Source organism: Zootermopsis nevadensis, unplaced genomic scaffold, assembly GCF_977971745.1.
Source record: "Zootermopsis nevadensis isolate Lab colony 2312 unplaced genomic scaffold, Znev_1.0 Znev_ptg000030l, whole genome shotgun sequence".
NCBI lineage: Eukaryota > Metazoa > Arthropoda > Insecta > Blattodea > Termopsidae > Zootermopsis > Zootermopsis nevadensis.
The window spans coordinates 4,272,898-4,297,979 of NW_028259162.1; the positions used below are offsets into that span (position 1 = coordinate 4,272,898).

General features: G+C 36.3%; 3 protein-coding genes across 22 annotated transcripts in view; 1 reads left to right on the plus strand and 2 right to left on the minus strand.

Moving 5' to 3' along the window:
• Reck (Reversion-inducing-cysteine-rich protein with kazal motifs) overlaps positions 1-10,687 on the minus strand; it is a 104,522-nt gene extending 93,835 nt beyond the window's left edge. Inside the window, exon 1 of the mRNA XM_022060668.2 lies at positions 10,552-10,687. Within this exon, the coding sequence (XP_021916360.1) occupies positions 10,552-10,555 (4 nt within the window). The 5' untranslated portion in view covers positions 10,556-10,687. The remainder of the gene's footprint in view (positions 1-10,551) is intronic.
• On the plus strand, positions 10,520-20,658 carry LOC110828187 (uncharacterized). Of its 9 annotated transcripts, XM_022060669.2 has the most exons (11): positions 15,860-16,013; positions 16,362-16,413; positions 16,850-17,043; positions 17,515-17,709; positions 17,895-18,079; positions 18,260-18,377; positions 18,608-18,778; positions 18,908-19,029; positions 19,367-19,610; positions 20,244-20,417; positions 20,523-20,658. In XM_022060669.2, exons 1-11 carry the CDS (start codon positions 15,999-16,001, stop codon positions 20,616-20,618), a joined length of 1,566 nt encoding a protein of 521 aa, XP_021916361.2. In that variant the 5' UTR covers positions 15,860-15,998; the 3' UTR covers positions 20,619-20,658. The 9 variants fall into 9 exon arrangements, with proteins under 9 accessions (XP_087215224.1, XP_087215222.1, XP_087215223.1 ...); XM_087359096.1 differs by lacking the exon at positions 15,860-16,013 and adding an exon at positions 10,534-10,649 and having other exon boundaries at positions 16,362-17,043; XM_087359097.1 differs by lacking the exon at positions 15,860-16,013 and adding an exon at positions 10,534-10,649 and having other exon boundaries at positions 16,856-17,043; positions 18,608-19,029.
• A 26-nt stretch (positions 20,659-20,684) lies between these two features.
• The window catches only part of LOC110828182 (uncharacterized), a 62,130-nt gene continuing 57,732 nt past the window's right edge, over positions 20,685-25,082 (minus strand). For all 12 annotated transcript variants that reach the window (XM_087359066.1, XM_087359062.1, XM_087359056.1 and 9 more), the window contains one exon: positions 20,685-25,013. In XM_087359066.1, coding sequence (XP_087215192.1) covers positions 24,896-25,013 — 118 coding nt within the window. In that variant the 3' untranslated portion in view covers positions 20,685-24,895. The remainder of the gene's footprint in view (positions 25,014-25,082) is intronic.

Genomic DNA, 25,082 nt, shown 5'->3' on the forward strand with positions numbered 1-25,082 from the left:
TGGCTGACTCCATGTTGGCAGTGGTAAAAAGATTCACTTGTGCCGTAAGGATTAGAGGGCAGCAAGTTAGTATTATGATGTAAAAAGGGAGCTAGTGGTAACCCAAAGGAACCACCTCCAAGTCCCGCCCACTTACCAAATTAAGACTTTGACTGCTCTCAACAAGTATCACTAGGTAACCGCTTTTTAAATTATAACAGACACGCGCATCTCCATTAATTTCATTACATTACATGAACTACTGTAGATTTCACTTTATTCAAGTCTTCTTTTTCTCGCAGTCTCACAGAGATTTACAGTTTACATAATTATGCATTTTTAAATATCTTACGTGTGCTGAATAACATCAAATGGCGAGACAGCTATGAATGAAGTGGAACGCATGTTTAACTGATATAGGCATATTTTAAGTTCCTCTCTCAACGCAGGTCCGATACACAAATTTCCTCAGTCAGGAAAGCCGGTCTGCGAAACAAGATTCGAACTCGGGACCTTCCTAATATTAGGGAGGAGTGTCAAACACTCGGCCGTAGTGTTCGGTGTCCTAATGAACATAATGAGTGTGTAATTGATTGATCGATTTATTTTAAAACGCTTTGTCAGTAGCATACGTTATAAAGCGTCGATAAACTGGCAAAGTCTCGATATAGGCTAACACTTTCTACTCCAAATACATCCATAGGAACTTCTCAAATTATCGACATAACATTTAAAATAACGCTATAAAATTTGCAAATAAATAATTTCAACAACACCGAACACACCCTTTCTTTAGAAGTTACTAATCACTCACTGCCCACACCTGTAGAACCCTAAGGTACATTACAGTTTGTGAATAAAACAAGTAACGAAGCTCATAGGTCTGTAATTTTCTCCGTTGTCCTGTCACCTCATCTTTCTTAGGTCCAAATATTCTTCCCATCATCCTGTTCTCAGTCACTCTCGATCAAAGTCCTTCCCTGAGAGTGAAAGGTAAAGACACACACGCATATAAAACATATTTCTGTTTGTTTCTTTGTTATTTAATACAGTTAACGGAACTTTATAACTCTCTTGGGTTGAAAATTTTCCAAACCAGATCATCCCCAAAGTAACCTCTCAAACCAATGCACATTAAGCATTTTCTTTTCTAACGTAATTCTTAAATTAACTTCTTGAAGAATTTTTTTCTTCGGACTTCAACGTACGTTTCTGCTTGTGGCGTACTAACTGTTACGTTACATAAAAAAAATACTTTCAATGGATTCTTCGCTCAACATTTCACACGTATGAAGATAAGAGATCTATCAATAAATAAATCGAGACACACGTACTTCATGAAAGAGTGCAAGGACATGAACGATTCCGTATCCTGACTTTGACATGTAAACTCATGTCACGACTCCATGTACTTCATTTCAGATACAGTAACTCACTGTGGTTCTGATCGACTCGATTTCACAGGTCTTTGAATAATGAGCGTCTTGATCTACTGTCGTGGAAAGTCATTTGATTCAAGACATGACTCGGGAGTGGTATAATGTAAATGAGTTGCCGTCATCTTCTTGGTCCGATTAGATTCCTGGCTTTCTCCATTGTACAGGTTTTCTAAATTATTATCAAGATAAGCGGTACATATCCTCCTCCTCATTGTTTACGCAACAAAATCACCGTAGACTCAAGAGTGTATCTGAGGATAAGACTGAGTGGAGCTATACCTCCACTCCCAATACGTATTCATTGCGCGATGTTCAATTAAGTACAAGGAGAATTTCACCTTTACGAAAACAGCAATAACCAACTGGCTAATAAATTAACTATCTAGCAACTGTGAAGGAATGTCGTAAAACAGAAGCTACAAAATCATTTGAGAAACTTCAGCAATGGAAAATAACTTATCAAGAAGATAGCTGTCTTTATACGCGTCACCCTGACAACCAGAATCTCAACTTGTTAAGACATTCACGAAAGAATTAAGAAACAAAGAAGTTATTCAAATGTTTAAACCAATTATATAGCAAGTTAGTAATTCGTGGAGAGATTAGATATCCACAGATGGATGTGGAATTACGAAGTATTCGTGTGTGACGCCCGAGCAGCACGACACCAGATGGGCACGTCGTGCCGAACGGGTGGCTTGGCTGTACATGTCTCGTAGACAGTTCAGGCAACACCCGTTTGTCTCACACAGTAATTATTCCAATTTATTTACATTAATGTTTTATTCATCAAGTTCCATGCGAAAATAGGTCAAATATGCACACCGATTCCAAACTCAGGTGCAGTGGTGTAAACAAGCATTTGCTACTGCAGTGCTTGAAGAAAAACGTTCTGATTTGATGTTTACACGGCGGTGAGTTCGAAGATGGCTGTCTTCTGGGTTGTAGTGACGTGCAGTCTGGTAGAAGTTTAAAAAAAGTTTCATAAGTCCTTGATGCCTTCATCAATCGCCCTGATGATGGAGGTAGCAAGGACCTCCGAAACGTTCGTAAATTTCACCCAGGAAACAGCCATCTTAAGAAAACAGTTGTTACAAACAATTCCAACATTCCTCTTAGCTGCTGAAATAATTAAGAAACTAAAAAAAAAAAACATGCAGACAGACTTCATGAAACTTCAGTAAATACAATACAAGCTTTAATCGTTTCTGTTGCCGGGAGTAATTATAAATTATCGTTATTCGTCATTTTAGGATAGAACGCGATTAATAAAAATAACGTACAAAAATTAGATTTATTAACGTTCTTATCAATTTCGTTAATCTCTTGTCAAACCAGTGGTCTACTTCGCTCTTCAGAACATAAGAAAACAGAAACGCACTTCGAAACGCGTTTGATTGACGTTAAGAGAAACAGTTGAGCTGCAGCTCCTTTGAAAATGAGAATATAAGAAGGCAACTCAGAACGACTGGAACGGCGTCTGGCATCTGGCTGAATACAAACAACGTTCTTATGTTGGGACATTCTTCAAGAAGATTGACGTACTTTGGTTTTTTAACGTAGGATTGAGTCGTAAAATAAGTAACACTTAAGACACAATAAAGAATCTTTAAGTGTAACGACTTTTTCTTCCTCAGGCATTAGTGAATTAGAAGTACCTTGAACCAACTTACGTTGTATTTCTCAAACAAAACGTTCGTTGTCCTCATTCGTTCTCTTTGTTATTCAACATCTTAATACCTCGTTAATAAAGACTAAAGGCATAAGTTGCTAACAAAAATATAATTGTCCTTTCACTAAAATGTTGACAGTTTGTTGAAGAGGGGTGTTTAAACTGTGTTTAGTTAAGATAGTGTAATTGCGTCATATTGTGAATATTATAACAATTATTTATTTTAATCCGTCTTATCACAATATTTAAAATATTTAAAATTTCTTATAATTAAGATAATAAAATATCATTGATGTTCCATATCGATTGATCGATTTACATTTCGGAACATTTACACAACATGTTTCGGTTTTTATAAAACCATCATCAGGTGTAAAATATATCTAAGAACTTAAAACTCAATTATGATTTCTGTAGTATTTTGGTGATGTTTCATTACGTTTGTTTTTCCATTTTTTGGGCGAAGGTGTTGTTTTTCTTAAATATTATTAGATGTACATATCGGCCAAAGATGTAGGAGTGATTGTCCCGATATGTCCAGAAGTACTAGTGTCTTCGAAGATCTAATAATATTTAAGAAAAACAACACCTTCGCCCAAAAAATGGAAAAACAAACGTAATGAAACATCACCAAAATACTACAGAAATCATAATTGAGTTTTAAGTTCTTAGATATATTTTACACCTGATGATGGTTTTATAAAAACCGAAACATGTTGTGTAAATGTTCCGAAATGTAAATCGATCAATCGATATGGAACATCAATGATATTTTATTATCTTAATTATAAGAAATTTTAAATATTTTAAATATTGTGATAAGACGGATTAAAATAAATAATTGTGTTTAGTTACATAATGAAGTAAAACGACGTAAGCTGTGTAATGGCTGAGTAATGACACAGGATCAACAAATATGATTGTCTAAGACAATGGCTGTTTCTTTGTAATCTATTCCACTTGAAAATTTAAATTCCTGTAAATCCTTGCTTCCTTTTGTTTTAGACCTGAAGAGACAGAGGAAACTGCGTAAAGGCTTAGCTGTGTAAAGTAAATAAAAAGCGTTGACCGATTTTAAATACGGGGGACATATGAGCTGAGCTATAACAGGAATTTCCAAAAGTTACTGTGCGCACTACCCAAACACAGAAGTTAAATTTATCGCTCAAATCAGGTTATAATGTCTTCGCAAAAAATTAAATTGTACCAGAGTTTTGAAACAAGCCTGTTATTGGGATGTCGCTCCGCGTTGCCTGGTACGTTGATCAACGTTTCGGAGGCGTTTGCTGCCTCCATCAACAGAACGACGAGCCCTTACAAATCACAAGCCTACCCGAAACAGATATTTTACGGGACACATAGGAAAAATATACATTTCTTTAGCATCTACAATGCCTGACGTTTCGGTACGGTGCCCTAAAACACGTCACAGCGCCTAGGAATGTGACTGTATCTGTCAACCCACTACTTTTGGGTCTGAAAATTTTGTCAGAGGTTCTCAATCAATTGTGAACAGAATCTGTATGTACCCTCTCGGAAATTCTCGTTTCCAGCTTAGTGGCCTCCTTAGCTAGGGGAGGGGGTGGTTTATTTCAAAATAGAAAAGAATTCGTGATGCAGGCCCCTGACAAATAGGAGTTTTTTGTCTCACTGATCCTTGTAACGCGGCTGGGCCCTGAAAAATTGCGTCCCATTGTGCTCTTAATGCACTCAGTTACGCTTTGTCACCCACATGCTGTATTTACACAAGGGTGCAATATTCGGGCCCCCTAGACACTTTTGTGTACCTCCGACCGACGGTGTTTTTTTGTGTTTCCTTTTGCCAGCTGCCGATTTTGATGAAGTCTTTATTACTGGATATCTCAAAATCATAGCGCACTGACAGAAGTTTGTCAGGCGACATTACCGTGTTTGTTGTTCCTAAATGTGATAGTCAGAACTGGCATTTACTTCTAATCTGTCTGCTAACTGCTGCACAAATCTTTGTTATAGAATACAGCCGCTAAACGTCGGTGAACAATAATTTTATACAGTTTACGCATCGAAAATTCCCCTGTCATTCACAAAGGTAAATTTCCGGTGAACGCTGAAAGTGTTACGTTAAGAGAATAAAACCTAACTCGTTTAAATAAATGTTACATTTCAGTATTAGTAAAGCAGGAACCACACTGTACTGGTGTGAACCAACATCAGATTCCCTCGACAACTTCCACAGCAGACATCCAATACCAAATTTAGTCGAAATTCGTCGATTAGTTTCGCATATAAAACATGCACACTTATACATCTGACCTCCAAATTAAGCGTTCTTTGTAGATATACGATTACAAAATATACGTGACTGTTGAAAATCCTGAGTGAACATAAAGGTCAACTTGCCGAGACAGGACACAGCTACATTCCGATTGCAACTAATGCAAAATCTGTCGCAAGTGACTCGTATAATATAATTCTCAAGGGTCTTTCTCTTGAATATTTCTGACTTCTGGGTTGAGTCGCCCTGATGACGGGGGCAGTATGACCTCTGAAACGTTGGTTAACATCGACCAGACTACACAGCGCAACAACCCAGAAGACAAATCTTCATACTCTGAAGACGGAGGCAGTATGACCTCTGAAACGTTGGTTAACATCGACCAGACTACACAGCGCAACAACCCCGAAGACAGAAATCTTCATACTCATCGCCCTGATGATGGAGGCAGTATGACCTCTGAAACGTTGGTTAACATCGACCAGACTACACGGCGCAACAACCCAGAAGACAGAAACCTTCATACTCTGATGACGGAGGCAGTATGACCTCTGAAATGTAGGTAAACATCGACCAGACTACACAGCGCAACAACCCAGAAGACAGAAATCTTCATACTCTGATGACGGAGGCAGTATGACCTCTGAAACGTTGGTAAACATCGACCAGACTACACAGCGCAACAACCCAGAAGACAGAAATCTTCATACTAAGAATCGCCCTGATGACGGAGGCAGCATGACCTCTGAAACGTTGGTTAACATCGACCAGACTACACAGCGCAACAACCCAGAAGACTGAAATCTTCATACTCACCGCTGTGAAACCTCAAATCTTTCTCTTCTTCGCAAATGCACGGAATCTGGAATGTTACTGACTTAATATGAGCCAATTGAAACACTTTGCACGGAGTGGTAACGCGGCAAACTACAATTTTTAATCTCGACCGAGGCACTGGTGATCCTGACAGATGCTTCTGATCGTCATGAGCCATTTTTGTGAATTCCGAGAAAATACACCTGCCTTTAAAATTTAAAGTTTAAATTGACGACGATTTCCACCATTTCAAATTCACCGTTCGGAAGAAGTGCTTTTTAAAAAAAGTTTGCTTGATTATATCCGAGTAATTAACACTTCAGAATCAAGACTGCCGGATTTTGGTTCCCAGGTATAATGAAACGAGATTAACTCTCATGGCTCCCCTCAGTGTCATCACCAGACACTCTTCACTTCCAATTTTATTGCTCGTATTTTTATAGAATATCCAGCGGTGGAACACAGACAATATTGTCATAATCTTTTGTAGCCTCCACTTGAATTTTTCCTGTCAGACTCGCTGAAAATATCGCAGAGCCCGCACTTGGTCCTGTCAATTTCAGGACAACATAAGCAGAACTCCAAACGGTGCGTTATCTAATAAACACTTCACTTTTCTGACAAGTCAGAAGTGGACTATGAGCCACAAAATTCCTGTCACATCCAGCACCAATATCCTATTACTGGTACGATGGCGTATTAGTGAACAGAGCCAGGGACTGGAAAGACCAAAGGGGTGGGGAATCCTCCTCATTCTATCCTCAGCTAAACACCCTCCTCTCAGATCCACGTTCTGGATTGCTTTCTGCAGCTGAAATTACGTAACCGTAGCAACTGCTACAATTCGGTTTAAAAATTTATGAATAATGAAACTAATGATTATGGTTTGTGTTCCTATTAAATTTTACTTCGCCTTGGACTAGATAATGCGACGTATATATAGGAGAGACGCCACGGTGGTCTAGCGGTTAGAACGCTGGCCTTGTAATCCTGGGGTCTCGGGTTCGATTCCCGGCGGTGCCCGAATTTATAACTTGTGTTGGGCAAGGCCGTGGTCTAGGCAACACGGAGTTTTCGTCCGGGGGCTTCTTCCCCGGTTTCTCCGTGGCATCCCAACAATTACTCCATTCACACACAGAAGAAGGCAATGGCAAACCACTTCTGGATCATCTGCCAAGAACGTATATGAACAGGTCCCAGTCCGAGAAAAGGATGGAAGGATCCTGTTCATATGGACCTGTCGTCAGACAGAACACTAAATAATAATAATAATAATATATAGGAGGCAGAATGTGGTCTTAAAACCCCTTCTACTCATGCGGGTGTAATTAAATATTACGATTTGTAAAACTACTAACGTAAAATAGATTTTATCGGTGCGTTGAAAACTCAAAGTTCCATAAATGCGTTTATCAACCTCGCCATGCCTGCCCGCCTGCTTGTAATAACTCGAGAACTACTAAATGGAATTGCGTGACATTTCATATTTGGGATTTCGAAGTTGATCTTTTGAGTTGTACACCAGCGTTTCAGTGGAACTTCGGCCCTAAAGATGGAGCTAGAATTTAATCATTAAAATTAACTGCAAAAACATGTTGTTATCTTATTTTCATTTTAGATTATGGTCTTCTGGTGTCCCCAAAATATTGGTAACCACGTAGAAGACTAATAGACTGCAGTCTAAATTTTCGCCTCTGTGAAAACCTCAGAGTCCCATACGATGCTTTTCTGCTATTATTTATTTAGTGTTCTGTCTGCCGACAGGTCCATATGAACAGGACCCTTCCATCCTTTTCTCGGACTGGGACCTGTTCATATACGTTCTTGGCAGATGATCCAGAAGTGGTTTGCCATTGCCTTCTTCTGTGTGTGAATGGAGTAATTGTTGGGATGCCACGGAGGAAAACTCCGTGTTGCCTAGACCACGGCCTTGTCCAACACAAATTATAAATTCGGGCACCGCCGGGAATCGAACCCGAGACCCCAGGATTACAAGGCCAGCGCCATAATTAGAAACAACTTCGCTAACTTACGTGGTTCAGTTGCTGTAAGGACAGACTGTATAGCAGTTATCCCTTATGTTGCACTCCGTTTGTATAAAGATGGATGATGATGATTTATAACATGACGCAGCTGACTGCCACAGCACAATGACCACAGCATCGTAACATCTAAATTGCTAACCCCAAAACAACCACAAGGCATGTGTAATGTACACACTGAAATCCATTTCTTGATTCTCTTAAGACCTACGTTCGATTGTAGTCCCGCTGTTAAGATGGTTGGCGGTCACGATGTTCATTTATTTCCTTTAAAGTAGCAGCCCCTTCTCCGTGGATCTAACGATGGCAATAGCCGAAGTTAGTGAGTCGATATTGATTACGATATGAATTCAAGATGACACAAAAGTCGAATTTTAGACACTGGACTCTTACGCAAGCCCGGAGAAAAAGACGAGAACAGTTACGACACCGACTTACAGGAAACACGTGTTCGAAACCCACTGACGAAACGTCGTTTTCCTTGTTGACAGAGTCGACTGAGGATGAGCTAGTCCGACCAGTTATTGCCGCGTGGCGGATTGATTTCGAAACCAAAGCTGAAATGCCTGAGACTACATATAAATAAGAGTATTTTTGACAAAACTTAGTCTTAAGTTGATATAATTGCGTCATATTGTGAATTAAAATTTAATTATTCGTGTTTTTCCCGTCTAATCACAACTGTATATAAATAAAATTTATACATAAGATATTAAAATATCATGTACCAAATATGTAAATGATATTTTAATATCTTATGTATAAATTTTATTTATATACAATTGTGATTAGACGGGAAAAACACGAATAATTAAAACTTAGTCTTAAAAGAAATATTTTGTGATTGAAGCCAAGGGTTCTCAACCCGCAGTTCGCTGATGTGTGCGTGTGTGTGGCTCGCGTACATTTTCTTAAATAAAGTTAAGTTACCGAATGAATTAAATAAGCCTATTTGATGTCAAGTAAATAAAAAATAAGAATAACAACTCAAAAAAATTATAAACACGGAATTATTCGATATGTGAACCCATTTATAGCTGTAAATTAGTATCGCTTGTAATAAATTACCCTGAAGTTCCAATAAACTACCGTCATGTATGGCCGGGCGACCCGCGAGTTGATAAGAATGAGCTGAATACGGCAAAAGGTTTAAAAAGGCTGAGAACACATGCCAAAGTCCCTTTTATATAAAATCAACATTTTGTGCCGGGATATTATTGACGGTTCCTTGCAGACGGGCAGACACGGCTAAACTAGAAGACGCTTTGGCTTGTAAATGAGACACTACAGAGCGCTGCAATATCGACACACCGAGAGCAATAATCTTACATTTGGTCTCTCAGTTGTATGGAAATGAGGGACGGGTGTCACATTGCCACAGCTATTAATATCTCGCGAACGGAATGCAAGAGATGACCCAGCGGGGTGGCCATCTCCGCCCGTGGAGAGCTAGCTTGTCGTAAGCGTCTCCCGGTACACTCACTGCACATCCCAACAAAATATTCTGCACAGAAACACCAACTAACCTCGGCCATCCAACACCACATGTTTCCAGACGACATGAGAATGGGAATAATATTTTTATTAATAAAATTAAAATGTCTTTGCCTGGGCATTACCGTCGCTGGACGGGTGCAGATTCCGGAGTAAATGCGCCTAGCAATTATACTCGTGATGCGGACTAGACAAATGACCGTCAAGAACGAGGGGGAAATCTAAAGTAGTACAGAAAAGTTGTCAGTGGAACCACGGTTCCGGAGAATTTGACGTAAATACGTCTATACGGAAAGGAAGTTTATATATTGGCTTTATTCTAAATATTTCCTTCATACATGCTTTAAAATTGAGTAAAGTTTGATTAAGACTTTGCTTATTTAACTTGAATTAGTTACGATTAAGATGGGTTTGTGGTAGCTGAATTGTAATGTAATGTAATGAAAAGTTTTATAGGTAACAACAATGCCGAGTAAACAGATGACGTTTCCCAAGTAACATAACAATGCAGTTACACTTTTTCGTAACACTTTTTTGCCGAATGACCCTTCCTTATAGACGTATTTACGTCAAAAAACGAAATTGTACTCAAAGGCCAACTAACCAGCATATAAAAATTAAAATCTTCACTTAGTTTTCCTTAATGATTGTTTGGCTTAATTGCACAGAACAACAAATGGCCTACACAATATAGTAGGCCCTAGATCAGCGACCAGTCTTTTGTTTCAAAGCATTTTTTTTCCAAAAAGTAACAAATTAAAATGTAGAAATTTAAAAAAAAACAGTGCAAATAGTGGTCTCGACGCAGTAGATACGTATCACTGTTCAGTTAAAATAATTTAAAATAACACTTACCCATCGGCGACTTGATTCCTCGACGTCTTCCTTGCTGCAATCCGAGATTGACGCCACTTCTTTCTCAACGAACAGAGGACATCTCTCAAGACACAGTTGTAAGTAGTTCTTAATCATTTTCACTTTTGAAAAACTTCCCTCGCTTGAAGCCACTGTGTGTTCCAGAAGGAGGATGCTGAGATGCTTGAAAGATGGTACTTGTTCCTTCAGGGATGAATTCTCTTAGCATACGAAGCTCTGTCAGACGGCACAATGCACAAATGTACACGCCGCGTGTTCACGCGATCGTCTTCTTATTTCAGTCCACGCAAAACTAAATTCCACTCCAAATTTCTGCGTACCCTTGCATCTGCTTGAATCACGTGTTAAATAACATCAGGGCCCTAAGTGCGATACTAAAAACCAACCATTTCCAAATAATTTTCAACTGAATTCCACGTTTGTCATTCCTTTCACGCGTCTTTTTTTGAATTTGAGTTCAACGTCCGTTTAAGATGCTATTTATGTCACTGCGATCTTGGCAAAGGTAAATCCAGCTGTCTGTTTTCCACAGAAAGTCAGCGAGTCCTTTTTTTTTATCAAGCTGCATTTCCTTGGTTAAACGATACAAATAACAAGAAGTAATAAATAATATAATAATAAAAATAAAGGACCAAATGATACCCGAAATAAATAAAGTGATTAAATATAAAATAATTTGGAATGAATTCAAAAGTAAAATTAATTAAATTCCCTCTTTTAATTTTAGATATTGTCACACATGGTATGACGAGCCAACTGTTAACAGATCAAAAGCACGCTTCTCTTTATTTTCTTTACGAAAAAACCCACGTTTTACTGCCTAGTGACTTTTCGGTTACTTTGTTGGCAACAGTGTTATGATGATGTCTAGCGACGAAAGTAGCTTTTAAAACAAAATGTAATTGACACGTATTAGTAGAGATCTCATTTCCGCGTGAAGTGGTCAGGAATTGGAAGTCAAATAATTAATGCACTATTTTACTATCCTCAACGCTAGACGGTTCATGAGAAATGAGGCCGTTGCATATTTATCGATGCGTTAGCCCTCGGATCGCCCCCCTCCCCCACGTGACCTATCCAAGAAAAAGTTCTACCGTACTTTTATTTTAACAATAAGTACTCGTCCATCGGTATGGAAAGAGAGTTGATTTTCACGTTTTGTACACTACGAAAAATTTAAATAGGCAAAAGTATTTCTTTCTTCTTAAATTTGCACTTCTCCGACCTGAAGGATCTCAAAATCGTTTACTGCTACACAAAAAACCGAGTACTACGTTTTAAAATGTAGTCGTTTGTTCATTTGTCTTAGGTTCCAACAGTTTACTTAGGACTTTGCTTTCAAATGCGTGATATTCCCTCATATCTAGAAACTATTCCACCAATCAGCATGTAAGTTTATTTATTTATTTATTCATTTATTTATTTGTAGCCTATTAACGCTTTTTCAGTAGCTCAGACTATATAGCTTCGAGGGGAATATAGAGAAAAATGAACTTGAAAGGATGTGGAAGGAAGCGGTCGTGGCCTAATTTAAGGTTATATCCCAGAATTTGTCTGGAGGGACTGAGAGAAACCACGAAAAACCGCAGTCAGCAGAAAGAATGACTTATGTTATGTTTCTTAATACTTTGTGATTCAGAAATCTCGCGGCACAAAAACATTTCCGAAATGAATAATTTAATGCATAGGTTTATTTAACGTACGGAAAACCGTTCAGAAGTGATGCTCAGGTGAGGTACGCGTGTTACAAAGGCCTGGAGAAAGCCAGTGGATTCGCCGAGAAGTATGACGGACCCCCACCTGCGCCGTCTCTCGGACATAGACACCAACTGCGATCTTGACAAATTACACACAGCGTGAAGAAGGGTCGTGATAAATAGGACAATGCCCACGCCAGCTTTCTCAGACGACAATCTCTTTATTTTGGCCACCAAGACGACACTATCCAGGAGAGTAGGCAGTGAACCCGAGCTTGGAATAAACACACAGCAATTTCTTTTAGGTTATGCAAAGACTGGTCTGCTTAATAGCCCTGTCCTGTACTGTTCACAGACGAGTTTAGAACTACTGACCTTCGTCGCTGAACTATTGTAACGAAATGCCAAACTGCCATCGGGTTAGGGATGTGATAGGACCACCCTACTCTGGTCCAGGAAAGCCGTGTTTATAAAATAATATATATGCTGAGAAGCTACTCATACGTATGAAATTTATGGGTGTCACGCTCTTGAACAGTCACCGCTGATTACAACAGACAATCCTCTGAACAGAAACCTGCCTCATCTACGAATCATATCATGTCCACATGACTTCCCAGCTGCAAGCCATCACTTACATCATTACAATCCGATTTGCATTAAAATTTAACAACTACACCCAAAATAAACGAATGACGTTGAATTAATGCATCTTGACTTTGATCTTTGACACACCCATAAGCTTGAACACATCCTTTCTGATGCAAGTTGCTGTGTAAAATTAGCCATAGGTCATACGTGACGCATCACAGCTCTCGTGAGTACGACTTTGACACATGACGTAAGAAGTAATAAGAGATCGAGCCACACAAAGATGGAGTTTTTAACCGGCACAGACCGATACTTTAATCACTGATGTTGATGCACCCAATGAGATGTTTACTGGTATTAACCTGTATTCGGAATTGCGACCTCCCCTTTCTTTGCCGGCCTGCACGTAACCAACTTTACACCGGGACTATCTCACGTGTAAAATTAATGTCACATATCTTTTCACATCAATACTTACCAGCAGATTAGTACTTAATGGTTCTTCTGACATGCATATAATGAAGAAACGAGCTTCCTGTTGTTTCTGTTTTATTCATGTTTTTTGTACTAATAACACAGATGGATGTATTCGCGCCATGTTGTTACGAACGCCATCTATCGTGACAATTATGTACTAGAAACAAACAGCGTAACACGAAAATGGCAACTTTAAAAAAAGAAAAGAACTAAACCTGTATTAATACCGCTAACAGTTTATTTATTGCAATAAATGTTCTAAGAATCGCTTATAAATTTTCAAAACAAATCCACTGCTGAATAACCTTCAGGATGTGATGCTGAAGTTCAGGAATAGCTTTCAGCGCTCTAGTTTGAAAAGACCTCTTGTGGGCTATGTCCTATCAAATAATTTTTAATGATATTCCCGCTTGTAATGAAAATATGTAGGAAGGCCAACCACTGGAGGTTCTCCACGCCATAGTTTATCAAACCATATCCACAACCATACCAAAGCGGTGACCGCATGAATGCCAAAGCTAAATAGTTACAACTCAATACATCATATAAGGGACCTAAAAATAAAATACGTTTTTATGAAAAACCTATTATTCTAACGCGTCTGCTCTTTAATAAATCACACCGTTGTTGGTTATTCCTAGTTCAGTCGTTTTTTTTATCTGTCAGTGAACATATAATGTTTAAAAACGTTAATGACATAACCAACGTAAAATTTGGAGGAAGAATAAATTCCATAAACTGTGTGCCATATGCACACAGTTTTCTTTTATAAGTAAAGGCACGAAGGTGGCAAGAATAGTTTATTTTATGTCTGCACAATTAATGATGCCCCGCTTTAATAGACAAATAGCCTAAAATTTTGAAAAATGGACGACTGGAACATATTTAATTATTCGTGTTTTTTCCCGTCTAATCACAATTGTATATAAATAAAATTATACATAAGATATTAAAATATCATTTACATATTTGGTACAACTTTTTACTACATCTTTCGGTTACATTGAACCATCTTCAGGTGTAAAGTTAAAAGTTAAAATTATAATCCATTGGAATCCAATGAATTTGGAAGTAAACATCATCAGAAGTTACACAACAACAGTAATTAAGTTTTAGTTTATAAGATTATAATTTTAACTTTTAACTTTACACCTGAAGATGGTTCAATGTAACCGAAACATATAGTAAAAAGTTGTACCAAATATGTAAATGATATTTTAATATCTTATGTATAATTTTATTTATATACAATTGTGATTAGACGGAAAAAAACCCACGAATAATTAAATTTTAATTCACAATATGACGCAATTATATCAACTTATGGAACATATTTACTAATTACTAACATGACGACTTTGGAAATATTTGAATTAAGTTACATAAGACACTACTACATATTTGCCTTCTTCAGCCTTACAGATACGCTCTTCGCGGTGCTTTGTCTGAAAGCCTCTTTGCTGTTTGATTTAGATTCCCAGCCTTAAAGCAGTCTCTTAATTTCTGCAATTTGCAGGATAGCATTAGAGTGTGTAGTACAGACGGTTTGACATGGAGAAATACATACGCGCTTTTCATTAATGTAGACTACTACATCTATCGTAACAAACCGAAATAGACACAAGCAAAAAGAACCAATAGAACGTTAACAACTTTTAACAGACCTACGACCACTCTAACAGATCAATCCACTAATGCATTTATTTCCCTCGCCACATGAATTTATATCTCCGGATGTTATTACAAGTGCTGGAGAACCACATCCGCCGCCCTTCATCCTCCCCCGGTTGCTTGAGATGATGCCAATGTCGCATATAAAGCGTAGCATTAGATGACATGTGGGAATCGACTGAGAAAGTCTTTAATTCGGGGGTGGCGAACCGATAATACTAACAGATTTTGGCAGACACAGGTTATTACAATTATTAAATAACGACTCACAAACAAAATTAGTATCATTTGTATCACTCTCGAAACAATCAGATTCAACCCACGAATTTAATTGTTTAAAACTGTCCAGCAGCAGATATCTCATTAACTTTTCAACGAGGATCGTTGGCACTACGTCTCTATGTAAGTTTGGCACCTGACAACGAAAATGTCTCTTTTTTCTAGACACTCCTGAAGAGATGCATGCACTTCTTGGCGCCATATAAATACAGACAGGACTCGAATTTGTGCCAAGTGCCATGAGTGTACATTAACCCATCTCTGTGCAGCTGGCGCAGACGTTCGAAATGTCTCTTCGAGGCAGTCAGCTATTAAAAGAAAAAATTGTATTTGACATTTTATCACGTTTCGTAACCTGAATTTTATCTTATCGATTGTTCTTCTGAACCCTCTACGAGATGTCATGAATTAAGCCGGTCGAGACTTATTTTCGATATTGGTCTTCTTAATCAAAGTACTGGCAGCAGCTATTGGCTGTAGTGCAATAAGGCCTGTCTTACTCGAATCCCCCCCCCCTCGCAATGTTAACTATTTAACATAGTTGATATCGCCATTTATAAAGTGTTGTACTGCTAAATCTGCCAGGAGATTGCATTAGTAGACGTACTTACTCTGCCATCTGCTGACTAATACTGTAACTACTATTAGTACGAGGTACACATAAAATTTCCCGATGTTTCTGAGGTGATTGCTGCCTCCATCATCAGGGCGATGGTGATGGAGACTGTAAGTACCTGTGATTGTCAGTCAATTTCTACCAAATTACACAGTACATTGTCCCTGAAGACAAGTTATTCATATTCATCATGGCCAAAACATGAAATCTCACCTACAAAAGTCACTGATAAAAACATGCAATCAGCAATGGTGTGTTTTACCTAACATGTACACATAATGAGAAAATCATGTTCATCTGTTCATCCCATGTTTCATGACCAAAACTACTGTTTCATTTTCAATGACAGTGAGAACTTACATAAGAAGTTGTGATGAACAAACACATTTTTATTTTTTTCTTCATATCAGGCATCTACATCACATAAAGCTTAAATAGAATTTTTTTTATTTTCTCAGAAATTACTCATCATACAAAAGAATACGTCTCATTCGGCTCAACAGAGAGCAGGTTAGGTTTTTCAATAGTAATTTATTTTTATAACTGAGGTAAACTTTATTGAAACGATGATTAAAGTTGATGTGATTCAATATATACTTAGTATGCAAGATTTGAATATCACATTGCATACAGCAACCAAAAGTGAGACAGAAGACTGCTGACAGAAAAGGAGATCAGGCTATTTCGGGCACAAATCTTAAAATGATTTACATTAACGATAATCCACTTTCTTTGACAGTGACATAAGATTTCTTATTTATCTGAGTTGGTGTTACCTTGTTGCCAGGCAACAGTAACCTTGATCACCATTTGTTTACTTACATCCAATGATTTCTGTAATGAAATTACAAAGCAATTAATGGAAAAGTAGAGATACAGATACAAATTTAATTCTGCAATTCTTAACGTGTTAGAACAATGTATTATATATCTATTAACATCCCAGCAAAAGATTACAGCACTGGAGAATGGGAACAGAAGGAAGCCCTTGTGTTAGAGAAATCAGAATGGTACAGGATTAGAGGACACAAACACTTTCTCAACAAGGAAGCAGAGTATGCAGAACAACAGCACAGACTGCATGAAAATTTAAAAAAATATTCAAGATTTATGATAAAAGACTGGGAAAATACATTACAGGTAAGAAAACACATGGTTCAATAAGGGTACATTGAAGAGTGGCATTATAACTTCCATAAGGAGAGGACATAAGATCATAATAACTACTCCTTATAAAGTGCTAACTCCAATTTTTTACAGAAGTTATTTATTTTCTTATCTTTTATAGGTGGTTAGTTTCCAATAAGAAAGAGTACTATGTCTAAGCTAATGCAGCATATGCAAATCATATCAAACTGTCAGTTGGATGTTGGGAACGTGAAACTCAAAAATATCTTTTTTTAAAAATACAATTAAAGATCATACAGCCTCAACTTCATAAAGTAGATTTCTCAGTTATGCTACATGATGAGTCATTTAATTATGCCATAATTTCAATCACTGATGTTCTTTGAGAAAAGAAACTATTATGTCACTTTGCTTTTGAATCACCTGGTTATTGTGGTAAAGACAGGGAGTAAAATGTAAATATGTAAACAATTCCTTCTTCAGAAAAAGAAAGAACAAAGGATTGCTGCTAATAAAGCAAGACTTGAGGCTATTAAGAATAAAGGAAGTGATGTCCAGAAAACATTCAGAAAGGAGCAAGAAACGGAGAAAAGGAAGTATCTTCAGAAGTGTCAACAAGCCCTGAATTACAACAAGGACAACTTTAAGATGCTGAACCACAGTTTAAGATTCTCTGAGGTATATACTTAATGTACAAGAAGACAAGAGTGTAGTAGGTTTGCCACATGATTTTAGTAGATAGTGAAATTGTCTGAAAAATTCTTAATTTTTAAAGTTTAGAGAAAACAACTTATTAATCACTCCAATGTTTGTTTGATATAATCACCCTTGCACATAATGAATACAAAAATAATGAATTCCAGGTCTTGAGAACACGAGATGCACAGATTAAATTTGATAAGAAACTGAAGGCACTAGAAGAAAAGAAAGAACAAGAATATGCAGATAAGTGTAGAAAAAATGCAGAAGATTATAAGAAAGAGACACAACTAGAAAAGAAGAGGAGGACTGAAAAGATGAATAAGAACAAAGAAGACTTGCTAGCACAGTAAGACAGAAACAAGGCTCATAAAATACACAGTTTTGATCTAAAGTTAAGTTGCACGTCCAGAGTACTGCTTACAAATTCATCAATAGGCTGTTTCTTGGTTTATCTAACCATTCATCATCTTAAATTGTCACAATAAGTAGAAAGACAAATAATGATTTGGTAATGTCTTTTCTGTAGAATTAAAGAAAAAGCCGATAAGATGCTCTCTGAAGAGAAGGAAAAACAACGGGAAAGTGAAGATTTGATAAATATAAGAAAAGAAATTGAAATGGAAGAAAAATGTAAGGAAAATAAGGTGAGAAAAATATGCAATTATATTTAAATCAAAGTAGTAAATTACAGCATTCAACTGAAATTTAATTGGGTGAAGCCAAATGCAGAACATTAAACAATAGTCAGCCTCTTTAGAAATGTATTAGAATCTAAGGAATAGAAGTACAGTTAGATTAATTACATACAATATCCTAATTTAAAACCTTTAAAAATATGTGAAATGTTTTGTTTAAACACATTTTATGCTTTCAGATTGCTAAGAAAAAGGAAATTTTCAGGCAAGAGATCGAGGATTTTTTGGAAAAACAGAAAGAATTCAAAGAAGCTGAGAAACACACAGAAGAGATAGAGAAAAAGCTTACCGAAATATACAGAAGATCAAAACAAAAGGTTGAACAAATGCGGAAGGAGAAAGAACAGGAAGTAAACAATTTTAAATGTAACAGTAGTTCTTCATGTATTTACTTAAATATTGGAAGCTTATTTTTGGAATATTGGTCATTTACATCTTTCCTTATAATCACTGCAACTGCTGTTACATCTTTTCTGCAGATATTAAATGAGTCATTAAACAAGAAAGAAAAAATCAGAGATTACTTGGCACAGCTTAAACAAAGAAAGGGAGATGAAGAAAATGCATTAAGAAAAAAAGCAACTGCAGAAAAGGAGGCTATGTAAGACACCATGTTAATTAAAAGCTACAAAATATAAATATCAGTTAAAACTGTACACAGTAGCATAATCTCAACTGACATGTCCTTCCTATATTGAAATCAGTTCAGTCAATTTGAGAAAATGAAATACATTTCGATTGTATGTGACCTATTCAAAGTTAAAATAATTGGAAAATACAATCTATAACTTTCCTTTTCATGTATATGTACAAAAACTGTGATTTATTTTACTGGTTCCATTGTTACTTAAAAATTGTTGCAGATATTTATTTGCAAATATCATAATATAACAAATAATATTTCTGATATCACTAACATACTTTATTTTGAAAATAAGAGCAGAGAAGAATAAATTGAAGAAATCAGCATATGAGCAATGTCTAAAACAGAAGAGGATAAAGGCTTATAAAGAATTCTTGGCAAGGGAGGAACAGTCTAAGAAAGACATGCAAGAATTAAAGAAATGGGAAATAATACAAAGATTGAAGGAGAATGAAGCCAACCATGAATTCAACAAACAGAGACATGAGAAGAATATTAAAGACATTGAAGAAACCCGAAAGAGTTATGGAAAACAGATTGTAAGTTTGTGTTTTTATATGTATCTCTTCAGCATGTTACTCACCGAGTACAAGGACTGACTGAGAGTAAAGCCTCTATCCCTGTTAATGTTTCTGGGACAAAGCCTGATCTTGAGGGCCTCCTTTATCATGTTATACATATATACATCCACATATATTGCCTTATCAAGGATGGTGGTACTACTGAAATTGATGTATGCTGTTTCAAATTAATGCTCTGCCACAGCGGAATTCTCTGGCTGGTCCAGGCATATGCATCTCTGTCCAACACTGACTATTGCACCTGCAGATTAATTTCTGCATACAAAAGTCTACCACTGGATCCTATCTTTAGTTAGCTGAATCTACCCTAGGCCCTCATATTCTACTTCTTTAAGATCTATTTTAATACCTCCCATTTTGCCTGGGTCTTCCATTACGTTACAATAACGAATCTGAATGAACAGTGGAGAGACATGTACAAGGAATGGAAATGAGGAAATCACAAAAAATTTTACAGTTCTGTTGTTCCATAATTTGCAGACAAGCATTACTTTAGAGATAAATGTGAATTTAATTATCACTTTATGTTACATTTTGAATGACAGTAATGCTCATTCTGTGTATAATGAACACATTGTTCTGATGTTATAGAAAGAAAGACAAGAAGCAAAACAGAAAGACTCTGAAGAAGAAGAAGGGAAAGCTCTCAGAGCGACACTCAATATGTATGATGAAGACAAGGCATTCCTCAAGTATATTGATGAAATTATAGAGGATTCTACAAAGAAAGGGTGTTACCTGTATCCAATACTGAATACCGTACAGGTAAGCTATCAATCTAAATGCTGAGGAAGAAAATAGTGCATCAGTGGGTAACATGTCTATCACCAAATCAGACATACTGTGTAAGGTAATGTTGATACTTTTCAGGATTATAAGAAAAGGTATGGCCTTACAATCACTAAGAAGGCTGAACCTATGATGAAATCCAAGATACTGTTTGGCCCACAACCTGAAGAGCCTTGATGTTGGGGACCTTGTATACCGAAGGAGGGACTATGAGTGAAGAAATTCCAAAATGAAGCACTCAAATCTGTTAATATCACATTTGTACATTTTTCATTCATATATATACATCTTACATACATCACAAAGGATATTTTGGTTGTAAGTGAATAAAGAAATGTAGGAATCACTAATGTAAAATCAGATCTAATAACAACTAACTAACTAGATGGCTTACGGAACCCGAAGGTTCATCACCGAATTAACCAGACCTAACAATATTATAGCAAAACTAGATCAGCAAAACTTTTGAGAATAACATGCCCTTTTAAAACTTACGATTTACAAGTTGAACAAGCAATAAAAAACGGAATAGCATCTTGAGGCTGAAATATAACACTCAAATTTAGTCGTACAGCACTAACTTTCAATACTGAAACCTTAAAAATACAACACATTACATATACAATATATACAGAGAATTTTTCTCATTTAATCTTAATATTAACGTTCTTTTCATTTTGGTAACAGTGACCTCAAAAAACAATGAGGAACTATCTCAAACAGGGGTATATTTTATTTTTACCATATCATCTATTAGAATATACACTCTTTCATATTTAGAGACTAGATATTTAAAACAAATCGGACCACACACAAGAAACAAAGAGCAAAACATTTCTCTAATCACCATTAAAATATTTAAGGTGTAATGGTGTTGTAGTGTGTTTTCTTGGACAAAGGAATATTTTTTGTATCATTCAAATAAGTTTTATTCTTTAGAGGGTCAAGGAACAGACAGGCGTTAATACACCTAATTTGCAAGAGAGAGATGAACATAACTAATGATTTTAATACTGCCTACAGATGACAGAGTTCTCCATTGTCAGGGTATGCTGTTCATTAAGCCTCTCCCACATCATTGCCAACCTTAACTTCAGGTGGTGAAACTTATCACAACATGTGGCAAAAGCCACGGAGATACAACCATTATTTCTAGAGTTGAGAAAATAACATTATAAAAAATTAGGTCACATAAGTTCTAAGCTCAGATTTCTATCACTTGACGTTGCTGCACGTAAATTGACTACAAACTTACCAATCTACCAGTAACTTCATATTTGGCAAGAACCTCTGTTTCACATGGCGTGTTTTAACGTGGAGGACTGTTGCCGTTAGCCCACAATGAGTGACATAAAATGTTGTTCAAAAGTCATTGTACCCTGAATTTCAGATTACTGGTATTCTTATCCTAATCAGGTCTCATGACTAGAAAGTTCTTCCTGATCAATATGAAACACACTGGAATGACACAATGCGTACATACTGCAGTAACAGACAGAGAACATTTCTAGCACTACACAATAAAAATAAAGTACAATGAAATTATACATGGTTCCAAAGTACTTACATATTATGTAAAATTATCAATCTAAACAACAATCCTGTTTCGTTAACTGTAATTTTTTAAAATTAATTTTGTGATAAGGGAGACAGAAAAAAATAGTCCATTCTATTCAAACAAAATTCTACACAACTGTATACTTACATATATATCTTGGTATTCTTATTGATGTGGAAATTAATGGGAGAGGTTAATGAATTAGACAATTTTGTATGCCTTTTGGGCAGGCAGTGTCTAAACACAAGTATGTTATGAGATTTAAAAATATCTGTACAGAATGCAAAAATTTATCAAACTCAAAATAAGTTGTTTTTTTGCAAGTGTTATGAATACTTTATAAATATATGATACAATAAATAATTAAACATATTTTAAACACCCTTTTCATATTTTCACATAAAAGTAATAATATGGCTACTGTCTCATTGGTAGTTGTAATTTTATGAAAACTTTTTCCTTTATGGGGGGAGGGGAGGGGGAGAGAGAGAGAGAGAGAGAGAGAGAGAGAGAGAGGAGACACACACACACACACATCTCTGCAAGCCATTCCTACTTTAATTTCAACCTCACCTTCATACCATGAACCAAATTCTTACAAAGACAGGTCAGACAACTAAGACATGATGGTACAATTATCACAATTCATACACACAGAATAACAGGACCATAATTAAAAAAGGTACTATTTGAAAGCTGAAGTTGCTTTTAACAGTATAATAAGGCCACAGCTGTAGTTTCTATCCATTCAGCTGCATATCAGTTACACCCTTATAGCTCTTTATATACAGATTATAAAATTTAAAATTGCTTCACTACAAAATGTTACATGTTTTGAGTTGTGCCCATTATTCTGCGTGTGCAACACATGATGTGGAGGGCATGTCACTATCAAAATTTATTTGAATTTTCTTAAAGTTCCAGTTTGATTTATTTAATGAGTCTCTAAAGTTATAACAGGATTATAAAATGTCCTAAAATCACAGAATACGATATCATCCAAGAATACTTCACTCTTGTTGATTCCTGTCATTAAAAATTTTATAATCATGGATTAATAAGTTTATCTCAGACCTCAGGGAACTGGGACAGCTCAGTTACTATAGCTACTAGGGTATGGGTTGGATGTTTGGGGTTCAATTTCTGGCAGAGGCACAGATTTTTCTCTTTGCCACTGCATCCAGACCAATTCTGGGGCCCATCTAACCTCCTATCCTAATGACGCTGGAGCACTCTATTCTCTCCTCAAGTGAAAAACACTGATGTGTTTAGTTAACCATTCACTTCCATCAAGTGCCAAGATTAAGAACATTTGGAGCTATATCTCCATTCACCCAATTGTCTGCATGGTGTGCGGCTTACTTAAGCACCATGGACAAATTAACTTTAATATTAAATTATAAATGAAAACTTAATTTATTCCAAACAGGAAGTTAATGACCATGGCTCAGTTCTACAGAATACTCCATTTCTTAAAACATATCATGCAACACATGATTAGTCCATCAGTATAGTGATTTCAAATGACAACAATGGAAAAGGTATGACCAAGTACTTGCCAGTAACAGGGCTGCACAACTCCCGGTACTCTCCAAGAAGAAACAAAGCTATAATGTAACATTTTCGTTAATATGTGAGCACAGAAGAGTGAATACTCCACTTAATTCTCCACTCAAGTTTACCGAGTTCATATTTAAAAGTGTTCTGACACCATTTGCGAACCACTAATTCATAGCATTCACTCTTTTTGGAATATCTACTTACATTTGTGTGTGAATGTGTATAATGCATCTTCCAAATGCTCTCTTGGCTAATGTACAAAGACAATTTAATCCACGGTGACTTGCTAATGCCTACATCTGTTAAAGTGTTCACAAACATATATCACTACGAGTTCGGTAGCAATCTTCATGAAATGCAAAACATGCACTTAAGGTTACAAAGGCACCTCTCTTGATAAAACTATACATGAGAATATAAGGTTTTGTGTTTAATTTCAAGCCTAACATGGAGTGTCACCTATGAAAATGTACAGTAAAAATTCTCTTTTAAATGTTAAAATGAATTTTTTAATTGTGGTTTATTACTGAAATGACTGTTTGTTGATAAACTTATGGTCCTGAAAACAAATATTTAGGAGGTTCGAATTTTATCCAGAATTTTGTTCAAAGTTTCAAATCATGCAGTCTTTCTAAAATACACACTTGTCCCATCTCATGGAATTAATGTTCAACAATTGTATTAATCTACAGTATTATTCATGAGAAACAATTCAAATTCTGGGTCAGATTTGAACTTCCCTTGTATGTCAAGAGTGCATTATGGCAAATGAAATGGTGACATACAATGTGATATAATCTCACATACTCATACTGAATGTTCTCAGAACTGAAAATCTATGTGCAGACAGTGCTCACAAATTATAACAAAAATGTTTTGTGAAGAAATTTAAAAGGGGCAAATTAATATATGTTCCTCTATTTATAAAGATGGCACTTGCTACATTATAAAATAAAGTTAATCTATGAAGATAATAGTGTTATATACATATATAAAAATAAATTACATAAAATTAAAATACATATAGTAAAACATGCATTCAGATTTAAGAAAATATGTTACAGTTCATATTATTAATCAGTGCCATCCTGTTTTCAATCAGCAACAACCCTTACTACAAAAATATGATGTGCACCACTTAACAAATGATAACGGATATTCTAATTTTAATCACTCACTGCTACAACTTTGATATTAACAAGTTTTACTAAACAGATTTTATCTATGCAATGTTATTTCGGATCTCTGACCAAATTAAATCACCAACATCATCAGAAAGATACAGGCCAAATAAATTCTGAACATACATCTAGTAAACTGGCAAGTTTATTTGGGTTCAAGGTGGGGATTTTGTTAAACTCAAACCAAGATTTCTCTGGAGTTGGTCAAATCTATCAACATATTCAGCCACATGGTATGGTCTCAGTGGTGAAACAGGAATGCCTTCTGTACTCCTATAAACAGAAAATGGAAAATTAATATGAAATACTTGTATGTAACACCTCCAACCCTCAGCCAAAAAT